Raw genomic sequence first — 19,783 nt, forward strand, 5'->3', positions numbered from 1 at the left:
CATCAGGCCCTTGATTACACTCATGAAAACCCACTGGTCTTGATTCCAATTTTACTTACACCATTGTGAAGCAAGATTGACATCAATGAAGTCAATAGAATCACCCATCTGTATAATGGATGTGAAATCAGAATTATGCCTCTTCTCTTCAAGGTATGCCCTCCATGATACCTGTGCAACCTGTTGCCTTCAGTGGGTTTGTATAGTTATAAATGACTGAAATTTACTAAAGCATTTTGTTGATTACCAAAAAGAAATAGAATCCACCTTGTTCTCTTAGGGTTTGCCTACATGGGAAAGTTTTACCGGTTCTACATAGTTACACAGATATAACCCCTATGTGGACATACTAATTCTGGTATAAGAATGGCTGTTTTCGGTTTAGCTTAAACCCGTTCCCAAACAACAAATTAAACTGAAAAAAGCCACTTTTATACCAGAATTAGAGTGTTCACATAGGATGTGTGTATGTCGGGGGTCAACTATATAAACAAACAACTATATCAGTTTAAATTCACATCGTACATAATACTGAACACATATGCCCTTGCAGACAAGGCCTTTGCTGATTTGCCTTGACAGTACTGGGAGTAAAGCAGTAAAAACATACTTTTGTCATTACAATCAACAAATCTGGCTCTGAAACCACAAAGGAAACAGTTCTGGTGAGTAAGAAAGTACCGTTTTTATACTGTAGCATTACAGAGTAGAAAAAAATTTGGACTGATTTTTTCTTCGATAAGGACTATGAACAAACCCTGGCTTTACATATACCATCTGCCACTGAAGCATGTAAGAACTAAAAACACCACATTTGTTTGTTTAGTCTGATTGATTTAAAAATGTGTTAATGTGGAGCACATTGCTCACTGTAATCTACTTCATTCCTATACAAGTTTGGAAGTATATTAAATTCAGAGCTTAAACTTGACAACTGACCTTTCAGAACTAAATACTTAGTCCACCTGGTAGTAAAATGAATCCACTGCACACTCTGGCTAATCCATTTTATTTTCTTTATAAATGGATCATTGGAACCACTGACCCATCTGCTCTTGGAACATATTAAAAAAGGACTTATAAACCAAGTAACTGTTTTCTTGACCAGTTTACATATTGCTTATGATTATGCAGATTGTTTCCAGAAGCACAGAAATATGATGCTAGTGCCACATCAGATCTACATTAACAGCAAGAACAGTCACAAACAAAAGGACCACCCTATAATTTTAAAAAACTCCTCAGAGTTCATTTCTATAGCTGGCTATAAATATTCTGAAGACAAAACAGAAACTGATTTTCATAAAAAAAATTGAGGAAAAATGTCACCACTTTCTTTGAAACAATTTTTTGTTGTTGTTAGAAAAGGTGATGGAACAACCCGTTTCAAAAGATCATTCCTCTTCCAAAATTTCACCAATATCTTCATATGCTTAAAAACAGTCCAACACTGCCACACGGTGGTCAGGAATGGGCACTGTTCATTGTGAAATAGTGTTGAGTAATGGAAGTGATAACATCTATCTGAGAAAAAAAACACATTAAATATCTACTCCATGAATAACCACAGCCATAAATAAAAAGAAAAATGAACTCTGAGAACAGAATCTTTATGAAGGAAATATAATTCATCTAGCAACAGCCCATGTAAGAAAAATAATTTAAGATATTTTGTGATTAAGTCTTTAGCAGCGTCGTTACCCTCCCCCCTGAGGAAAGCAGTTTCCACCCACACATTTCTCAGTACAGCATGTACTTGCCAACATGCAATATTTAAGTGTAACTAAAAAGTCTAGGACCGTTTATTTCATTTTATTGTTTTTAAAGGCAGAAGCTTTTAAACAATGTAACACCACTTGGCATGAGAGACTTTCTTCCTGGAGTTCAGGAAGTCATAGAAATTTAATTTTAAAATTCTCTTTTACATAGACTTTTTGATTGCTGCCTTTCTCACACTGAAGAGATAAGCTTCATAGATAATGTTTAAGAAGTTGTCGTCATTCTGAAAAACAAAATAAATAAGACTTGTTACTGGAGGATCATAGTTCTCAAGTTAAAAGATTCTGAATTCATTCTGTTTCAGGGTTTAATGAATTTTCAACCTTACCATCCCAGTCAAAATTGGCACTAGCAGGGGGTTTTCATCCTCAAACACACAAAAACAGAACACAAAACCCAAACACTTTGTTACCTCCGGCTAATAGCTTTAACAGAATTTTTTGCATACATTGGCAGCATGAGAAAAGGGGGAATTCTCTTATCTCTGTTAGAAGAGTTGAAGACACGGAAAACAGGAAATTTTGTAAATTCATGATGACGTTGGCTGGGTGAAAGTCAGACTTTTCTCTTTCCCGCCCTGCAAGACTTCTGTAGTGATAACATATACTTGCAATTTCTTCCCTTCACCCTAATTATCACATATCTAGGAGGTCCTTTACATAGTTTCTGTTCCCCACCCACTACTGCAATAATAATACCAAAGTGCCTGGGTGAGCAGGTGGGCTGTTTCTTCCTGTTCCTACACTAAATTCCATGCAGTCAAATTGCTGCACCTGCACTGAATGCCATTGGCTTTAATAGTCTTAATCTGCACTAGTTACTCCACCCATGCACACTTAAATAGCTGGCTGATTCTTGATCATCTGCTTAGGGTCTAACTGATCCTCATATGCGGAGTTGGGAAGGAATTTTCCCTCTCAAGTCAGATTGGCAGTGATCTTGGGGGTTTGAGCATTCCTCTGCAGCATGGGATATGGGTCATTTGCTGGGATCATCCGGGTATCTCTATCAATCAATTCCCAGCCACGGCAAGGGTCTCAGTCATTTGGTGCACCTTGGTCCCTCCTATTGTCTGCCTGTAGCACATAATAATTTAGTCTCTAATGAGCTGTAGGCTTTGGTCTCATTTCAGTTGCTAGTTTAGTAGATGCTGGGTGGTGTTGGTGACCTGTGATATACAGGCGGTCAGACTAGATGATCTGGTGGGTCCCTTTTGGCTTTGAACTCTATGACTCTTTAGGATAGTAGTTCTCAAACTTTTTCCATTCTGCAGACCATTTTGCACTAAAGTATTTTTCCATGGAGATCTCCCTTTCCAACATTTCAATACGCCACACTGGCTGGTTCTCAAAATGGTTCAGTTTGCAGACCACCAGGATTTTACACACCACAGTTTAAGAACTACTGCTGCTGAACCTGACAGCCTGGCAGAGTGGAGGAACAGAACAACACAAATTACAAGGGAATGAACCAACCCATGCATGAGCATAGGAGGATAACTAAAATTAGGACAATCCTTCTCCCCCAGAGCCTCCTGCACTCCATGAAACAGTTGATTGGGAGGTGCGGGGAGGGAAGGGGAGGCGCTGATTGGCGGGGCTGATGGTGGGCGGGAGGTGCTGGGAGCAGGGGGCTGCTGATGTATTACTGTGGCTCTTTGGCAACGTACATTGGTAAATTCTGGCTCCTCTCAGGGTCAGGTTGGCCACCCCTGCTCTCCATACTATTGCAATAATCTTTGTACGAAGTATCATTTGAAAACTCATAATTTGCCGATATATAATATCATGGTAAAATGCATGTAGCAGCGTTATATGTGAAGTTATAAACATAAGCTGAAATCATGACTAAAAGTAGGTTTTCCAGGTAAATCTGAAGAGTGGCCAAACCAGTTCCTCAGAGATAAAGGGCAAACTGATGCCTCAGCCAGGTGTAAACAAGGCTGATGGACCATTACCTGCTAAGTGGCCATTCTTTGGCAGGAAAGCGGGCAGAGGCAAAAATCTACATGTTAGCAAAGGAACAGCATGGAGTTTCCTTCCACAAAGATTGACTGTCCCCTGGCTCCCACCTGGAAATGTTTTTCAAGAGGGGGACTGAAAATATAAAAAGCAGGGGCAGATACCTCAGGACACTCCCCTCTTTCTCCCCCTGCCCATCATATTCATTGCCTCTGAAGAGACAAAGGAAACCGCTATTGGACTCTGGGGGAGGAGTCCTGTCCTAAAGAGTCTGGTCAGTAAGACTGCTGAAAGCATATGCTGAGGAAACTTTGACTCTAATGTAGTTTGTTAAGTTAGGCACAAATTGTGTTTTCTCTTTATTTTTGTTGTAATCATTTCTGACTTCTATGGGGCTGCGGCTGTCGTCCCCCCTGGTTATTTTTAGTAAAAGTCACAAACAGGTCACGAACTTCCATGGATTTTTGTTTATTGCCCACAACCTGTCCATGATTTTTACTAAAAATAACCATGACAAAACCTTAATCTTATTTATAAGCGCACACTGCATTCCATTATATAAATCATTAATGAAAATACTGAATAGTATCAAACTCAGGACTGACACCTGTGAAATCCCATTAGATATGCCCTCCTTGTTGGACAGCATGAATATGGTCTTTCAATCAGTTGTGCAGCCACTTTATATAATTTAATCTAGATTGCTTTCCCCTAATTTGCTTATGAGAATGTCATGTAGAACTGTGTCAAAAATTTTACTAAATCAAGATGTATTATTTCAGCTGCTCTCCCACCCCCATCTACTAGACCAGTAACCCTGTCAAAGGAGGAAATTAGGTTGGTTTGGCATGGCTTGTTCTTGACAAATCCATGCTGGCTATTCTATAACCCTGTTATCCTCTAGGTGCTTATAAACTGATTGTTTTGATCCAGTATCTTTCCAGGTATCGAAGTTAGGTTGACTGATCCTATTCTTCTCCAGATCCTCTTTGTTCCCCTTTTTAAAGATAAGTATTATATTTGCTCTTCTCCAGCCCTCTGGACTTCACCTGTCCTCCAGGAGTCCTTGAAGATAATTGCTAATGGTTCCGAGATTGCTTCAGCTAGTTCCTTAAATGCCCTAGGATAAGATCCATTAGGCCCTGTTGGCTCAAATACATGTAACTTATCTAAATATTCTTTTCCTATTTTACAATCCTTCATCCTTGTTAATATTAATTGTTTTGAGTATCTGATCCTCTAACTTTTTTAGAGATGACTGAAGCAAAATACTCATTAAACACCTCAGCCTTCTTGATGTCATCAGTTATTAGCTCACATTCCTTGCTAAGTAGAGGATCTACACTTATGTGGGCAAGTAGCCTGGGCTTAGAAATTGGAATCCAAGACCTGTCCCTCTTTATTCCTTATAAATTATATACATTTACCTTTGGCATTTATCACACCTCCTTTAAAAACACTGTTTCTAGTATCCATAGAATTTGAAGATAGGAAGGATCCTCAAAGAGCACTCATTCCACTCTGTGTCGAATACAGGATTGTTTTCTGCATAATATTCCTGAGTGTTTTGTCAAGACTATATCTGAGTCACGCAAGCTGGAAAACTACATTTAATTGACCTTGTTGTTAAAATATTTTCTGAACATTTATCCTTCATTTTTACTTGCTCACCTTCATCCCATTATTTCTTATTCCTACTTGAACTTCTCCTGCCCTCAACATGGATCTCTTTTAAGGATTTCCAAAGTATTGTATTGCCATTGAGATGCTCATCTTTTAGCTAAACTACATACATGTAAGTAGTTTTCACCTTTAAGCCAATTCCTGTAAGCTCATAACATCGTTGTTCTCTCCCCTGAATCCCCTCAAATTTATCATTCTTGAACTGTTGCACCCCAAACTGCATACATTAATCAAAACAGTTAAACCACAACTGTAGCAAGAGGGACTATTATCTCCTTAGCCAATGATTTAGTGCTTCTTTAATTATATAGCCAGAAATAGTACAACTGCCAGTGGACATTTTAGTTTACTAATCTATCATTCAGACTGGTGGATGGGACCAATTATCCATCAGAGGTATTTAAATCAAAATGGGAAGGAGGGATACAAGCAAAGGGGGAATGTTTCTGATTCTTTACCTGGATCAGGTGTAAAAGTGTTTCCTGAAGCTGCATCTTGGTCAATGAGTTGCTGTTTACGACAGATGGCTCTGGATTCTGCATAGGAAGGAGAAGGCTAGCTGAATTAGAAGCAGATTCTTGATTTGCTGGTGGTAAGCACCCACTTTCACTTGCCTTTGGTGGAGCAGGTGTGGACTGTGTGAACAGCATGGGGGACATCAGCAGTGCAGGAGTCACAGTAGCAGGAATGCGCTGAGGTGAGATGACCTGCCCATACACAAATTAATAAAAAATGGAAGCATTTAAGCAATGTGTATATTCACTAAGAATACAGGGGTAAAGATGAAGAGGACTCCAGACAGAAATAGATTCACAAGAGCAGATATGCAGGGATACACTGAGGATTAAGAGTATCTGGAGCCCACAATCACCCATCCAGTTCAAGATCACAGTACTGAATCTCATGTGTAATAAAGTCTATATATCTGGCAAATTGCTTAAATAGAAAATCAGCTTATTATAAAAGTTAGACTATTATAAATACTAGCACTGTAGAAGAATGACAAACTACAACATTTGAGGTCCTTCTTATAAGGATGGTCCTTCCATGTCCCCTGGTTTGGGTTTTGAGAATATGCTCACTAGTATGAGAGTGTACTTTAATAAATATTTTGAATTTTATAGTACGTTTCATCTATAGCTCTCAAAATACTTGGGGGGGGGGGGGGAAGGGGTATGCATCCTCATTTTAAGATAAAAAAACAGGAACAGAAGGTTAGGTAACTTGCCCAAAGTTCCATAGTGAGTTGTTGGCAGAGTCAGGAACAGAATCTAGTTTTGACTTCCTGGCCCGTGCTCAATGCACTAGACTAAAAAAACCTTTAAAGAAAAAGAGAACATCTTTACCAGAAACCTAAATGCTACTATGATTCTGTCAGAGTTCCCTTAATTTTAAGCAGGGAGGCACATATTGATTTGAAAGTAGATTGTGAGCCTGCAGAGTTTTTATCCTTTTAATTATGGGGTATACTTAGAACTATTAAATGTGCAGCACCGACAATGCTGCTAGGAATAAGATAATGTGACAAGTGCTCTTTAAATGTTCACCACAAAGCTCTAGCAATGGGCCTTAATTCTAATCTGTAGCTTTCCTCACTGCTCAAGTATCTGGCATTATTTGAGAGGCTTCCAGTGGGAGCAATATTGGGTGATTTTTTTTTAATATGGACAAACACCCACAGTAGCACCTTCTAAAGCTCTCTGTAAGCTTGAAAGTTTGTCTCTCTCAACAACAGAAGTAGGTCCAATAAAAGATATTACTTCACCCACATTGTCTCTCTAATATCCTGGGACCAACATGATAACAAAACAAATATTTACTGTTATTTTATCTAAACTATTTGGGCACTATTCACCATAGTATGCAGTTACTTAAAAAAAGAGAGCGAAAAGGACTAAGTTCTCAAGCTACTTTCTGATGGTAAATTTACAGGAGTAGAAAAACTTTCTAGAAGGATTTGTGGATATGAAAAAGCATGCAATATTATGCTATCACTAACTGCACTGTTTAGTAAATATTGTTTTTCTGCTTTTCAAAGCCAGACTGCTTTTAAAAAAGAAAACTATTTACCTGCAATTCCTATTCCCCATGGTGCACAATCATAACAGAAAGAAGCAAGTCTGTGTTCCCTGCACATGAATGGCAGGTCTTCCCTAACTCACTGTGTGGCTGCTGCCAGCCAGCAGCGAAGGTGGTACACGCATGTCTGTGTTTGGAACACTGCTGGCCCCTAGTGTTACTTTTAGTCGTTCTGTTCTAACAAAATGACTAATGCTGGCAGGGATGTTTCTAGCTAAAATAAAAGTAATATGCATCTACAGAATTTGGATACAGTGTCAGGTTTTTAAAAATTAAAGATACCACTTTGCTGTATACAATCTGAGGAATAAGAATCTGTTACAGAAGTATAGAGATACCATGTTGTGCTTTTAATAGCATGGACTTATTCTAGTCATAAACAAACATACAATGTAGTTTAGTAGGCATCACTTAAGATGTATTTGTTTTTTATGGTGAGGAACTGCTTTTCACCAGTATACGTAAAACAGAGGCTAAGTGTGTAAGTAACCCTGCCATGTACTGGTGACTGAGCAAGTTAATATTTGGCTAATGCAATACCTAAGTGATCCTCACACCTAAAATATTTGTCTCGGGATAAGAACAGAAAATATATGCACCTATTCCTTGTAAATGAAGTCTTAAATTTTCTGTGTAATGAATTTAAAAATGTATATTCTTGTTAACAAATGAGATTCTACATGTTCATAAATTCTAGCATTTAAGTAGCTTCCGTACATGTGGAGGATAGTGTCCTTCAACACAAAGGAGACTTTTTTCAGTTTAGCTATTTAGTTCAGATATTTTCAAGTTACCCAAGTGACAAAATTTATCCAACGGCTTCTGAACTTTTGTTAGAAATGTCAGATGTTGATTCTGATACTATTATTGTAATCTCTGTAGTACTTCCTGCAACTTTCATTGAGAGTGATTACTGTGGCTTGAAGGTCCTAAAGAATCTTTGGTAATGGAGTAATTTCAGATAAAACACCTCTGAGATGATCTCTTAGCTAGCAGGTATGTAGGTGTCAAATTCAATGTTGCCAATATAGGACACTCAGGGCATGTCTACACTTACCAGTAAATCGGCACTGCTGCAATCGATGCAGCGAGTGTCAATTTAGCGGTTCTGGTGAAGATACACTAAATCGATGGGAGAGCACTTTCCCATCAACGGGAGACACTCTCCCATTGACACAGCACAGTGTAACCACTGCGATAAGTGGATCTAACTATGTTGACTTCAGTTACGTTATTTACATAACTGAAGTTGCATAAGTTAGATCGATTTACCGCAGTAGTGTAGACCAGTGCTCAGTCTATTTTGACACTACTTTGCCAGTCAGCCATTTCTCTTATCTTTGAATAATTCCTCATAAGGACACAAATCACCTTCCTAAAAATGTTGCTAATAGATTTTTTTCTGATAGAATTTAACCTGAATTGCTTGTTCATTCAACATCCACTGATTTATCTCTAGCTTCACCACATCAAGACTTAAGTCTCTGACTCACCATCAGCACAGCAGGAGTTTAGTTTGTCAGTTGTACAGCACTGCAATAGGACAACAAGAAAAAATATGCTGCTTTGAAACAAAGTATTTACAGCTGGATAACATGGCACTTGGTGAATTTATGTTATATTGTTTGAGCTGAGAAATGTATTGGAACTCTTGTAATGTAAACTGGGGCCTACTATCACACACTAGCTGCTTGGAATTCCATATGTATCAAATGAGTCTCTTAGAACATTAGTAGTTAGAGTATGTGTTGTGGACTTCTGGCCATTTTTAGCGAGTATCACTTAGGACTAAAAACATTTCACCTAAAAATGTCTCAGCAAATTCTAGATGTAGCTGTTGCCAAGATTTTGTTGGTTAAAACCAGGTACAAACATGTTTTTGTTGCCATGCACTTGTACACAACTGGTGCACTCTTCTGCTGTTGATTACATCTGAAATTCAAACCCTGGATGCCAAATTTATCTGTAGCCTAGTTATTTTGTTATTGCTGTTCAGAAACTCCCTTTCTTAAATATTTGTGATTGCAGGTTAACTGTTATTACCCAAGTACCTCATCAAGTATAAAAGAATCTTTTGTGACTGGAAAGTTCATTCCACCATGAGGTAAATGCTCCTAGGCATTTTCATGAACTGGCCTGTCATAACTTAAAAAAGTGCCTTTCCAAGTTTAATTCAGAAATTATGGTATTTTTCAAATTTATTAAATGTTTTACTTGTGACAAGTAAAAAATACCAGTTGTACCACCACTGAGTACCATCACCACTACAAAGTACCACATTTATGCACAGACAGAAATAACGCCCTATATTGAAAGTGTGTAACTGATTTAAGGCTGGTCTAAGAAGTGGTCTATTGTAAATAGGATAAATTATTTGCATAGTGTCAAGGCTACGGTAGGTACTCTTATGATCGTGGCATAAATTCATGAAAGCACTTAAGCACATACTTAAGACCATCCCTATTCAGAACAGCACATACTTAATGATAAGCAGGTGCTTAAAGTCCATTAGGGATCAATGCTTTCCCATTGGGAATTAAACATGCTTACTTGTTGCCTTTAATAAGGATAGTTTCCTGAATCAGGCTAGCACTAGGCAGAGTGCCTCCTTTGTAGATTTGAGCATAACTGTTCAGCTTTTGCTATTTTTCCCTGCAACTAGTCTTTCCTTTCCATATGGGAGTTGAAAGTTCTTATGCCATATGGAGATACATCACAAGCCAATTTAAAACTGGGTTTGTAATGTGTCAGGACTATTGTTGAGAAAATGCAAGCTATAGTCAGTCTTCTTAGCATTGAAGAATCTTATCCGTTCCTTAAATACCCTTGGTCTTTTTTTTCCAATAATGAAGATATTGTTGAGACAGCATTCTATTCCTGGCACATATCGTAAAATTTGCTTTATTGTCCTTTGATCTGTAGTAGGAGCAGATACCATACTGAATGATAAACAATTATAAGGAACAGACTTTTTGGTGCATTTATTGTCAGAGTCTGCTTTGATTAATCTTGCTTCGGCATGTAAAAATATATTTGTGCCAGATCTATTTAATTTAAATGTTTATTCACTGGACAGGGTGGCAAACAAGTCTTCAGTCTATAGAAAAGAATACGGAGACACACTGAGAGGGATTGACCCTGATTTTAAAGTCTCTACAGATTTTTACCTTCCCATCTTTTTCAATAATAGGTATAACTGGCTTGGCCAAGTCACTGAATTCTATAGGAAATCCTGTGCTAACTAGCCTTTCTTAGTCCATGTCTACTCTCTGACCCAATGGAATGGAATAGGTCATGCCTTACAGAATCTAGGTTGGTAGTGGTACTAATGATTAATCATATCTTAATCATTTTTAGTCTGTAATAGGTCTTCTAAACAATGCTGAATGTTTCAAAGTCAGTTCAACCAGTACAATACTAGGGGTTGTTGGTGTCTCGGCCAATAAAGCCATCTCCTGTCAGTCAATATTGATCTTCTTGAGTAATGCTCTGCCAAGCAAGGTGAGATTGGAATGGTAATAATTGTTGTTGCATTTTATGCACATTTACAGTAGTAATCTCTGGAATGACTTTTCCCTGTACGTATTTTTGCTCTCAGCCATTGTTTCTCTTTGAATTCTTCTAGTAAAATTACTAAGATTATGAAGCCAGTATCAAGTTCCATTCTGAATGGTTGTTCTTTCCATCTCAGGTTTACCCAGATATAATTACTGCTTTCTTGCCTTTTTCAAACACATGCAAAATGAGGTCACTATCACTTAACAATATCAATACCAATCTCTTTTTCTGAGATGGGTTATATTTTTGTTATTTCCTATTAGTACAAACTGGTTTATAATATATAGCTTGACACTTGATGATTTTCTAGGTTTGAATAGCTCATTTTCCCCATGCTGTGTGCATGTTTCATAGTGAGTTAGACAACTTCTCACACTTATAGAATGCAGTCCCCTCACCCACTGAAAACAAAAGTAATTACTGTGACTTTGGTTACCTTTTTGTTAGTAACTTTCAGGAAATGGACAGAAAATATCATAAAGCCACTATATAATCCGATGATATGGCCACACCTGGAATACTGTGTGCAGTTCTGGTCTCCCATCTCAAAAATGAAATATGAGAATTGGAAAAGGTACAGAGAAGGGCAACAAAAATGATTAAGAGTATGAAACAGATTCCATATAAGGAAAGATTAGTAAGACTGAGACTTTTCAGCTTGGAAAAGAGACGACTAAGGGGGGAGATATGATAGAGGTCTATAAAATCATGAATAGTTTGTAAAAAGTGAATGAAGGAGTGTTATTTACTCCTTCATATAACACAAGAACTAGAGTCACCCAATGAAGTTAATAGGCAGCAGGTTTAAAACAAACAAAAGGAGGTACTTTTCGCACAATTGCATAATCAACCTGTGTTGCCAGGGGATGTTGTGAAGGTCAAAACTATAATGGGGTTTTAAAAAAAGAATTACATCAGTTCATGGAGGATAGATCCATCAATGGTTATTGGCCAAGATAGTCAGGAATGCAACCCCATGCTCTGGTTGTCCCTAGCCTCTGACTGCCCAAATCTAGGAGTGGACAACAGGGGATGGATCACTCAACGATTATCTGTGCAATGCTCCGCTATAACGTCATTTGGCTGCCTGCTTTGTCCACAGCTGGCAGACCTCCTATCAGCTCCCCTATGCCCCCCGCAGCGCTTCCCGCCTGCTGGCAGACCCCGCGGATCAGTGCCTTCCCCCTCTTCCCTCCGCCTCCTGCCTGCAGCAATCAGCTGGCTTGTGGCGTTCAGGAGGGAGGGGGGAGGACTTGGTGTGCAGGCCCCCCTCCCTCCCGAAAGCCGCAAACCAGCTGATTGCTGCGGGAAGGAGGCAGGGGAGGGAGGGGGGAGCCTGTGCACCGAGTCCTCGCTCCTCCTCCTCCCTTCTGCCCCTGAATGTTGCAAGCCAGTTGATTGCTGCGGACAGGAGGGAGGGGGGGGAACAGCGAGGACACCGGTGCATCTGCCTCCTGCCCATGGTAATCAGCTGGCTTGCGGTGTTCAGGAGGCAGGGGTGAGAGGAGGAGCATGCGCGCCATGTCCTCACTCCTCCCCACTGCCTCCTGCCTCCTGAACGCTGCAAACCAGCTGATTGCCACGGGCAGGAGGCAGGGGAGGGAGGGGGGAGGAGCGAGGACTTGGCGTGCGGAGTAAAGGGGGGGAGGAGAAGAGGCGGGTTAAGGGTGGGGCTTGGAGGAAGGGGTGGCATGGGTGGGCTGAGAGTTCAGCCCCCTGCCCCTGGTGCTTGCAGAGTAGGGGAAGCTGCCGCTGCTTCTGCGCAATGTGCTTCTCCTAACCTACAGCACCTTCAGCCTCCTTGCTGCCTCATTGTCTCCAGTGCCAGTGGGCTGTGCCTGTGTGGGGTAAGGCGGGGGCACCTCCCAACTGTAGTACTGTACGGCAAAAAAAAAAAAATCCCTGGCACCTAACCCCCCCATTTACATTCATTCTTATGGGGAAACTGGATTCACTTAACATCGTTTCACTTAAAGTTGCATTTTTCAGGAACATAACTACAACATTAAGTGAGAAGTTACTGTAATGGGAACTGGAGAACAGCCTTATAAAACTGAATTCTGTTGCACTGCAGCTCAAAAGATTCCTAGATACCTTCCCCACAGGCATTAGTTCCTTAAATCACATGTTTACCTGAAAGAGAGGGCTCTGCTTTTGTGCACCTGATGTCTTGTCTATCCAGGCGTCCAAGGGTTTTAGAGTGTTGGTGTTCTGAGTAACTACAGGAAACTTAGCTGCCAAGGTAGGTCTGCTGGACACATGTAACTGTTGCTCCTGTTGCACTATCTGGAGTTTTTTCAGTAACTCTTGGGGTGAAATCACTCCAGAACTGGTTGATTGGTTGCCCGAGAGGGAAAGTGGCTGTCTAGGAAGTTTGGACTGTTCTTTACCAACAGTCTGAGGCCCTAAAGTCTGGGTTGGAAGAGAGCCATTGAAATATACCAGATGTGGCTGGGTCATGTTATTTATCTGTGCTGCTGATGCTGTAGCAGCAGAAGTCCTGCTGAAGATTGAAGCTGTTGAACTTACAGTACCTGTTGCACTTGGGTCCATTTTGGTCACTGATCCTGATTGTCCCTGCAGTTTCTGTAACAAGCTTTGAGTGCCAGTTGTGTCCTGGGCTGGATGAGATGTTACAATACCATGAGAAGTCACCGGTTGGAAGAGTCCAGTGAAAACCTCCCCTACGGAGCGGACATTGCCGTTTTCACACAGTCGATTCTCAGGAAGCTCAGAGAGTGGATGAAGGTCTGTCCCACGCACCATAAGTTTTTGAATAGCTGGGCAAAGCTGCTTCTCTGCTGAGGGTGAATGTCTGCTAGGTTCCTCATAGGACAGCGAACGCACTACCTTCTGCCTGACAGAAAGATTAAGTTGGTGCTTTTTCTGTGATTGTTCTGGGACATCTTGGTATATGGTAGGATTTTCTTGTTTTCCAAACAGTGCTGTCAAAGATAAGTGTTGTGGTTCGGAGTCCATGTTCTGCAAGGAAAAAGAGAATAAGTGAACACAGTTCTTGTGCACATTAAGCTACATTAACTGTCTGAAGTGTTATCTTGCAGTATCTAAGGAACAGCCAAGACAACTGACCTACACTTCCTCTTCTCAAGAGGATTATTTAATGATTGTGTCATGTGGGAGGAAAGGATTTTTAAACAGCCTTGAAACTCCTGGTCTGTGAGAAAAATGCTGCTTCCAGAAAAAAGGTACCAACTTCACTTTCAATGCCTAGAGAGAAGGGTCTCCTCTTACAGTCACTAATAAAATATTAGAAAAGTTCAAAAAGGTTATGAAGGGGAAGAAAGGAACCTTCAATCCTTGTGGGAAGTAGTGTCACTTTCTGTCTTTCCCCTTACCATGGCAGAATGGATGTAGTTTGCTGGATTTTGCATTGTGATGTATTTTTAAGTTATATGAAAGGCATCTATCATGTATGGAAAGGCATTTGTACAAATTTAAATTAATAAATGAATAATAAAATAAGCTGTGTTCCACTGGCTAGTTGGCGATTTGCCTGCAACCACAACAACATTCCTGAATTGAGAGATCAATTGTTTTTGCTTGACTCAGCATACAACATCTATGTTTTAAATAACCATTTTACACTAAAAAGCTATTTTTTGTAAAGAGATATCAATTTTGCATTAAGACCATCCCATTTATCCTAATTCCACTTCGCATTATTGTACTATTTGATCTACGCAAGCATCCTCCCATGCCGGATATGTTATGGCAGCACTAGTCAGAGTGCAAAATAAAGTGTACCTTGCCTTGCTGAGGTATTTGTTGGTGCTGAGTTTCACTGGGCTTCACTGGTATTGGTTTGATCAGGTTGGGGTTGTCATAGATAGCAGAGGAACTGGTCATTTGTTTTGGCTCTGAACAGGTCTTACACTGCAACAGAAATAAAATATATTTTGGAATGAAAGAAACTACCACTTTCTTAAGGGATGTTCTCCCCTAACTTTGTATCATAAAATCCCAAACTGGTTAAATCCTCAAGAAATACCACCACTTGCAAGCCTGACAACTGATTGTGATAAATGAGGATACTGAATAGAAGTCAATTTCAGTTCCTAGGAAAGTTAGCATAAGTTTACGGACTCAAGTCCGCAATGCTTTGTATGTGAGCCTTTGAAAAAGAAAAAAAAAAAAATTCCCTTCCTCGTCTTTTCCTGTACATAAGGCAAAACCAACCTGGCACCTTAGAGACCAGACCACAGGTTTTCTCTATCAGTGAACAGCTAGTTCTGTTATAGCTTGAAAGTAGCTTAGGTACCTGAAGGATTTATATGCACATATATTTATAGGCTATCAATAGGCACATTTTACATATTTTACATTAGTACTTTCATAACCTCATAATTTCAGCTTGCCTGGCAGATATAGCTCTATTGAGAGACAACTGCCACCCTCAAAAAAGCAATTCAACGCACATTTCTTTTTCTCGAATGCTCCTGTGTGGATTGCTGCTGGTTTTCAAAAAGGAAGAGGAAAAAGAAGAAAGAGAAATGGAGAGACGATTAAAGAACATGAGTGTGACAGTTTGAAAGCTGGTATCCTATAGATTTTCCACTGAAAATTACATGGAACAAAATGTAGAGGTGGCCTATAAAAATAATGCCATACAGTAAATCACTTTGTTTACTATTTTTACCAGTTTCTGGGTTTTCTGTAAAACAGGGTTGTAAGGGAGGACTATATTTTAAATCTTTTTTCCTAGGGTTGAGGGTTATATTTGCTGATCTCCTCTAGATAACGGTCTCATGCCATCGACAGTCAGATAACATGTATAGTTTATACACACTTAAAATCTTTAAAAAAAATTGAAGTATGTGATTGGTTAGCATGTGAGTCGGTATGTTCTCTTGTTAAATACTGATATGTTAACTGGTATTCTTATCTCAAAAAGGATAGGGCAGAAGTAGAAGGGGATTCAGAGATGCTTGACAAAAATGATTAACAGTATGGAAAGACTAAAATATGAAGAGAAACTGGAAATATTTAGTTTAGATACGATGCAAATAAGAGGAAACATGCTGGAGGTATACAAAATAATGAATAGTACAGAAAAGGTAAATCAAATGCTTTTCTTTACCCTCATAATTGAATGACAACAAATATAAATTTGATAAAAGGAAATTATGCACTGTATAAAGAAAGCAGTATTAGCCCGTGGAACTCTGATACAAGATACTACTGTGACCAAGAGATAAGCAGGATTCACAGAAGGATTAAATATTTCTACTAATAACAAGAACAAGTTAATTAGACACAACAAACAAAAATGTGGAGGAACTATAAATCCTCATTCTTCAGGGCATAAACCAACCTCTAACTGATGAATATTAGGAAAAAGCTTTCCTTATGTCCAGATCATTCTTTAACTGTTGACTTTGGGCTTGTACACCTTCCTCTGAGGCGTCTGGTTCTATGCATTGTTGGAAATAGAATAATAGAACAGATGGACCACGGGTCTGATACAGTTCCTATGCAATTACTAAAACAATAGGGCTTAGGCTTTTGGTGTTCAGAGACCATTGCCTATCATGCTGACCCATGTCTTACTGTTTCGTTGTACTCCCCCATGTGTCTATATCCATGTACTGGCTCTTGTCTTAGAATGTAAGCTCCTTGGGGTGGGGACCATCTTTTCATTCTGTGTCTATCCAGTGCCTAGCACTGTGGGGTCCTGGACATGGCAAGGGCTCCGAGGTCCTATGGTGGTACTATTACTAAAGAAACGACAGGGTGGTCTGGGTAGCAGACGCAAACCTGGCAGGATTCAAAGGACTGATCATAAGCCAGAATAGCTACCGAACAGTTAAAAATAAACTCGAGAGATATACAAGGCAGAGTGGACTGAAAACTATCCAGTGCATCCATTTCTGATACACCTATCACCATGGGAAAACGAATGAGAAAGTGAGGGACAGATTAGTTCAATGACTGCATGAGGAGGCCAATAAAGAAGATCTTGATGACTGTTAGAGAAGGCAGGGTATTTATGTCCTGGTTCTATGGAATGCTGGGCTTGAGGGAACTGCCCTAACTGTCAACTACTTCTCAAAAATAGTTCAGTGGCTGTGTGGACAGGCATGTAACTCCTACAAGGGTGCTCAGAAGAGGAAATGTCATGAAGGAGCATCAAAGTTCAATTCATACACCTGGGCTCCTGCTGTTCTGCTTCAACCTCTGGCTCAGATGCTGCCTTCAGCACTGGTTTTTGGAGGCACAAACACAGACATGCTAAAAGGGCTGCTAGCAGCAAGGTGGAAAACGTTAGTTCAGTTCTTGAATCTTCCTTCATGCTGTGCCCATCTGGCATAAGGTCAGCAACTGCTTCACGCAACAGGACTAGGAAACTATGACAACCAAATAGTAAACTTTGCCCTGAAAGGAGAACTGCAAAGCAAAAATGGAACTTGAGTTAACTATAAAATGCTGTACTGAATGCCCGCTGGCTAGGCTGGGTGGGCAGCATTCAACACAGAGAGCTATATAAGCTAACCTGCTACAATTTTTTCCCCTCGGTGTAAAATACACTAGTTCACTGAAGATGTCTGGGGTATCTCAAATGTCAGAAGTCTCGTCAATTCAAGCGCAGGCTGTGGTATCTGATGGCACACAATGGTGAATTTTAGGAGCTCTTCAAATGAACTAGGAAGTACCAAGAGGATTTCGCAGAGGGCAAGAGAAACTTCTTAAAAAATGAGTTTATATTGATTTCTATGCTCAATGCCCCAAGACCTGGTTAATGAGGGCAGAAATCTGGGCTTAACTAAAGTTTCACTTTTGCTTTGCAGTTGTCCTTTAAAACCTGTTACATATGGATGGCTTAAAAAGACAACATCAGAACAACAATTTGAAGATCCAGTATGGAAGAGGGAAGAGTGTGCCAAAAACATTAAAATAGATATTTGTGTTAAGAAAAGTTTCCTTTGCATTAATCAACACCGAATGGCACATGTCATTGTGTTGTCTATTCACCTAGCTTTGTTAGGTCCCTCTGGAGTTCCTTCACCTTTAAGTTTGTGCATGCAGCATCCACACAGGGAGTTACAGATCAGCACTTCGATGCACACCGCTATTCACCCCCCTTAGTCTGAGCTGTACAACAATGTAGACATGCCCTTAAGTCTTAAGTCACTTCGGATCTTTGGAGAATTTTACCACTGGACTTAAATGAAAGAAAACAGACCTCTTGAATGCACTAAAACCTGCTTGTTTATCTTGTCTGTTCCTACTCTACGGCACACCAGGCTTCCATTATCCTCCCGAATCACAGAGACTGCAGGGGTAATAAGCAGACTTGACAAGCTGATTTCAGCACAATGAGTCTTGAGACATAAGCTGGCAAGAAAGTATAACAGTCATGAAGTGGCCAAAAATCACGGTAGTTATGAAGTATAGTGGCATTTGAGGTAGGGGTGTCATCTGCTATGAGGCAAGGGAGATAGCTGCCTCCCCCAGACCTTGGTTTGCCTTCCTCCTCTGACTTTTCATAGGTCTATATACTCCATTTTGTCTTTTTACCCCGTCTCCGAACTCTGCAGGATATAATATATCCTATAACAATGTTCTAGATGCTGACGCAACTTTGACCCCCTCCTCCTAAAATTTTCTGAAATGATACCCCTGATTTAATGTAAAAATAAATCTGTGTGTCACTATTTGTCCCCCTCCTCCTTTCGTAATTTTATGTTACTAAGGACACTGGCATGAAAACATGATCTCTAGTCTGTACCAGGTCAGCTATTCCTGCTGCTTATGCCCCAGCTGAAGGCAAAGTGCTCTGTTGCAGAATATTTCCTTGGCAACCAATTATGCTGCCACAAACATAGGATTATGTGGGGCATAAGCAACAGCAGCAAATTTACAAAATATTCAGATTTTGTTTGCACACACATCTCCGAACAAAATATTTTTGTATTTCTCTTCCTCTATTATCCTACTACATAAATGTATATGTATAAAGGGAGAGGGAGATACTTTTCTCTGTCTATCATTCATTCATCACCAAGGTATCTGAGCACAAGCCTGATGTTGTTCTAGATTTTCGAGACGGTACCATTACAGTTTTTTTCAATAGTGGCTATTCAAATTAGTTGTAAACACTTTATTGTATATGAAGCAACAAAGTTTTGATCCAAGCCTAGGTAACAATTCAGGATTAAATTACACCAACAAGTCTCCTTTTTGTCATCTGTTTAAAGCATTAAACCCACCTCTTACACAGAACAGGTCTCAAGATGCTGGCTTCAAAAGCAGCTCTGCCACAAGAAACAAAGGCTACATTTCATGAGAGCCGAGAAAATTCACTACAGCCTTGCTTAAAATCTTATTAGTAACCACATTTCACAAAAGAAATAAAATCACCTCTCTTTAAATTGCTTGTGTTAAAAAAAAAATATATTCCCAGATACAAAACTCTAATATGTTATGAGCTCATTATTCAACGGTGCTCCATATGAAAGAGAGCAAACAGCAGCAGGATCCAACGGAGGCGCTGAAATAATTTACACTATTGATATGAATAATTGAAATGATTAGACTTTTATTCTGAAAGGTAAAACATTTTGGGCTGCTCAGTAATAAAGAGAAGAAAGTTAATTAATCCATTTGTTACTTAGGTGTCTTAGAAACTCCAGCACACAGAGGAAGCATGTGGGTTCAAATTATACTAGGTTTCAAACCTTTTCATTTCCATCCATCAATGACTA

The 19,783-nt window shown here is 39.7% G+C and overlaps 1 protein-coding gene across 6 annotated transcripts in view; it reads right to left on the bottom strand.

Annotated features, from left to right (window-relative positions):
* Window positions 1-1,297: 1,297 nt before the first annotated feature.
* DCP1B (decapping mRNA 1B) overlaps window positions 1,298-19,783 on the bottom strand; it is a 55,709-nt gene continuing 37,223 nt past the window's right edge. For 4 of the 6 annotated variants that reach the window (XM_034781137.1, XM_034781110.1, XM_034781151.1 and 1 more), the window contains 4 exons: window positions 14,826-14,954; window positions 13,194-14,042; window positions 5,882-6,130; window positions 1,298-2,002 (listed from right to left, as the gene is read on the bottom strand). In XM_034781137.1, the coding sequence (XP_034637028.1) occupies window positions 1,922-2,002; window positions 5,882-6,130; window positions 13,194-14,042; window positions 14,826-14,954 (1,308 nt within the window). In that variant the 3' untranslated portion in view covers window positions 1,298-1,921. Of the gene's footprint in view, window positions 2,003-5,881; window positions 6,131-8,995; window positions 9,036-13,193; window positions 14,043-14,825; window positions 14,955-19,783 lie in introns of all 6 variants that reach the window. The other 2 variants (XM_034781129.1, XM_034781120.1) reach the window with 2 other exon arrangements.

This window comes from Trachemys scripta, chromosome 1 (genome assembly GCF_013100865.1).
Source record: "Trachemys scripta elegans isolate TJP31775 chromosome 1, CAS_Tse_1.0, whole genome shotgun sequence".
NCBI classification, from domain to species: domain Eukaryota; kingdom Metazoa; phylum Chordata; order Testudines; family Emydidae; genus Trachemys; species Trachemys scripta.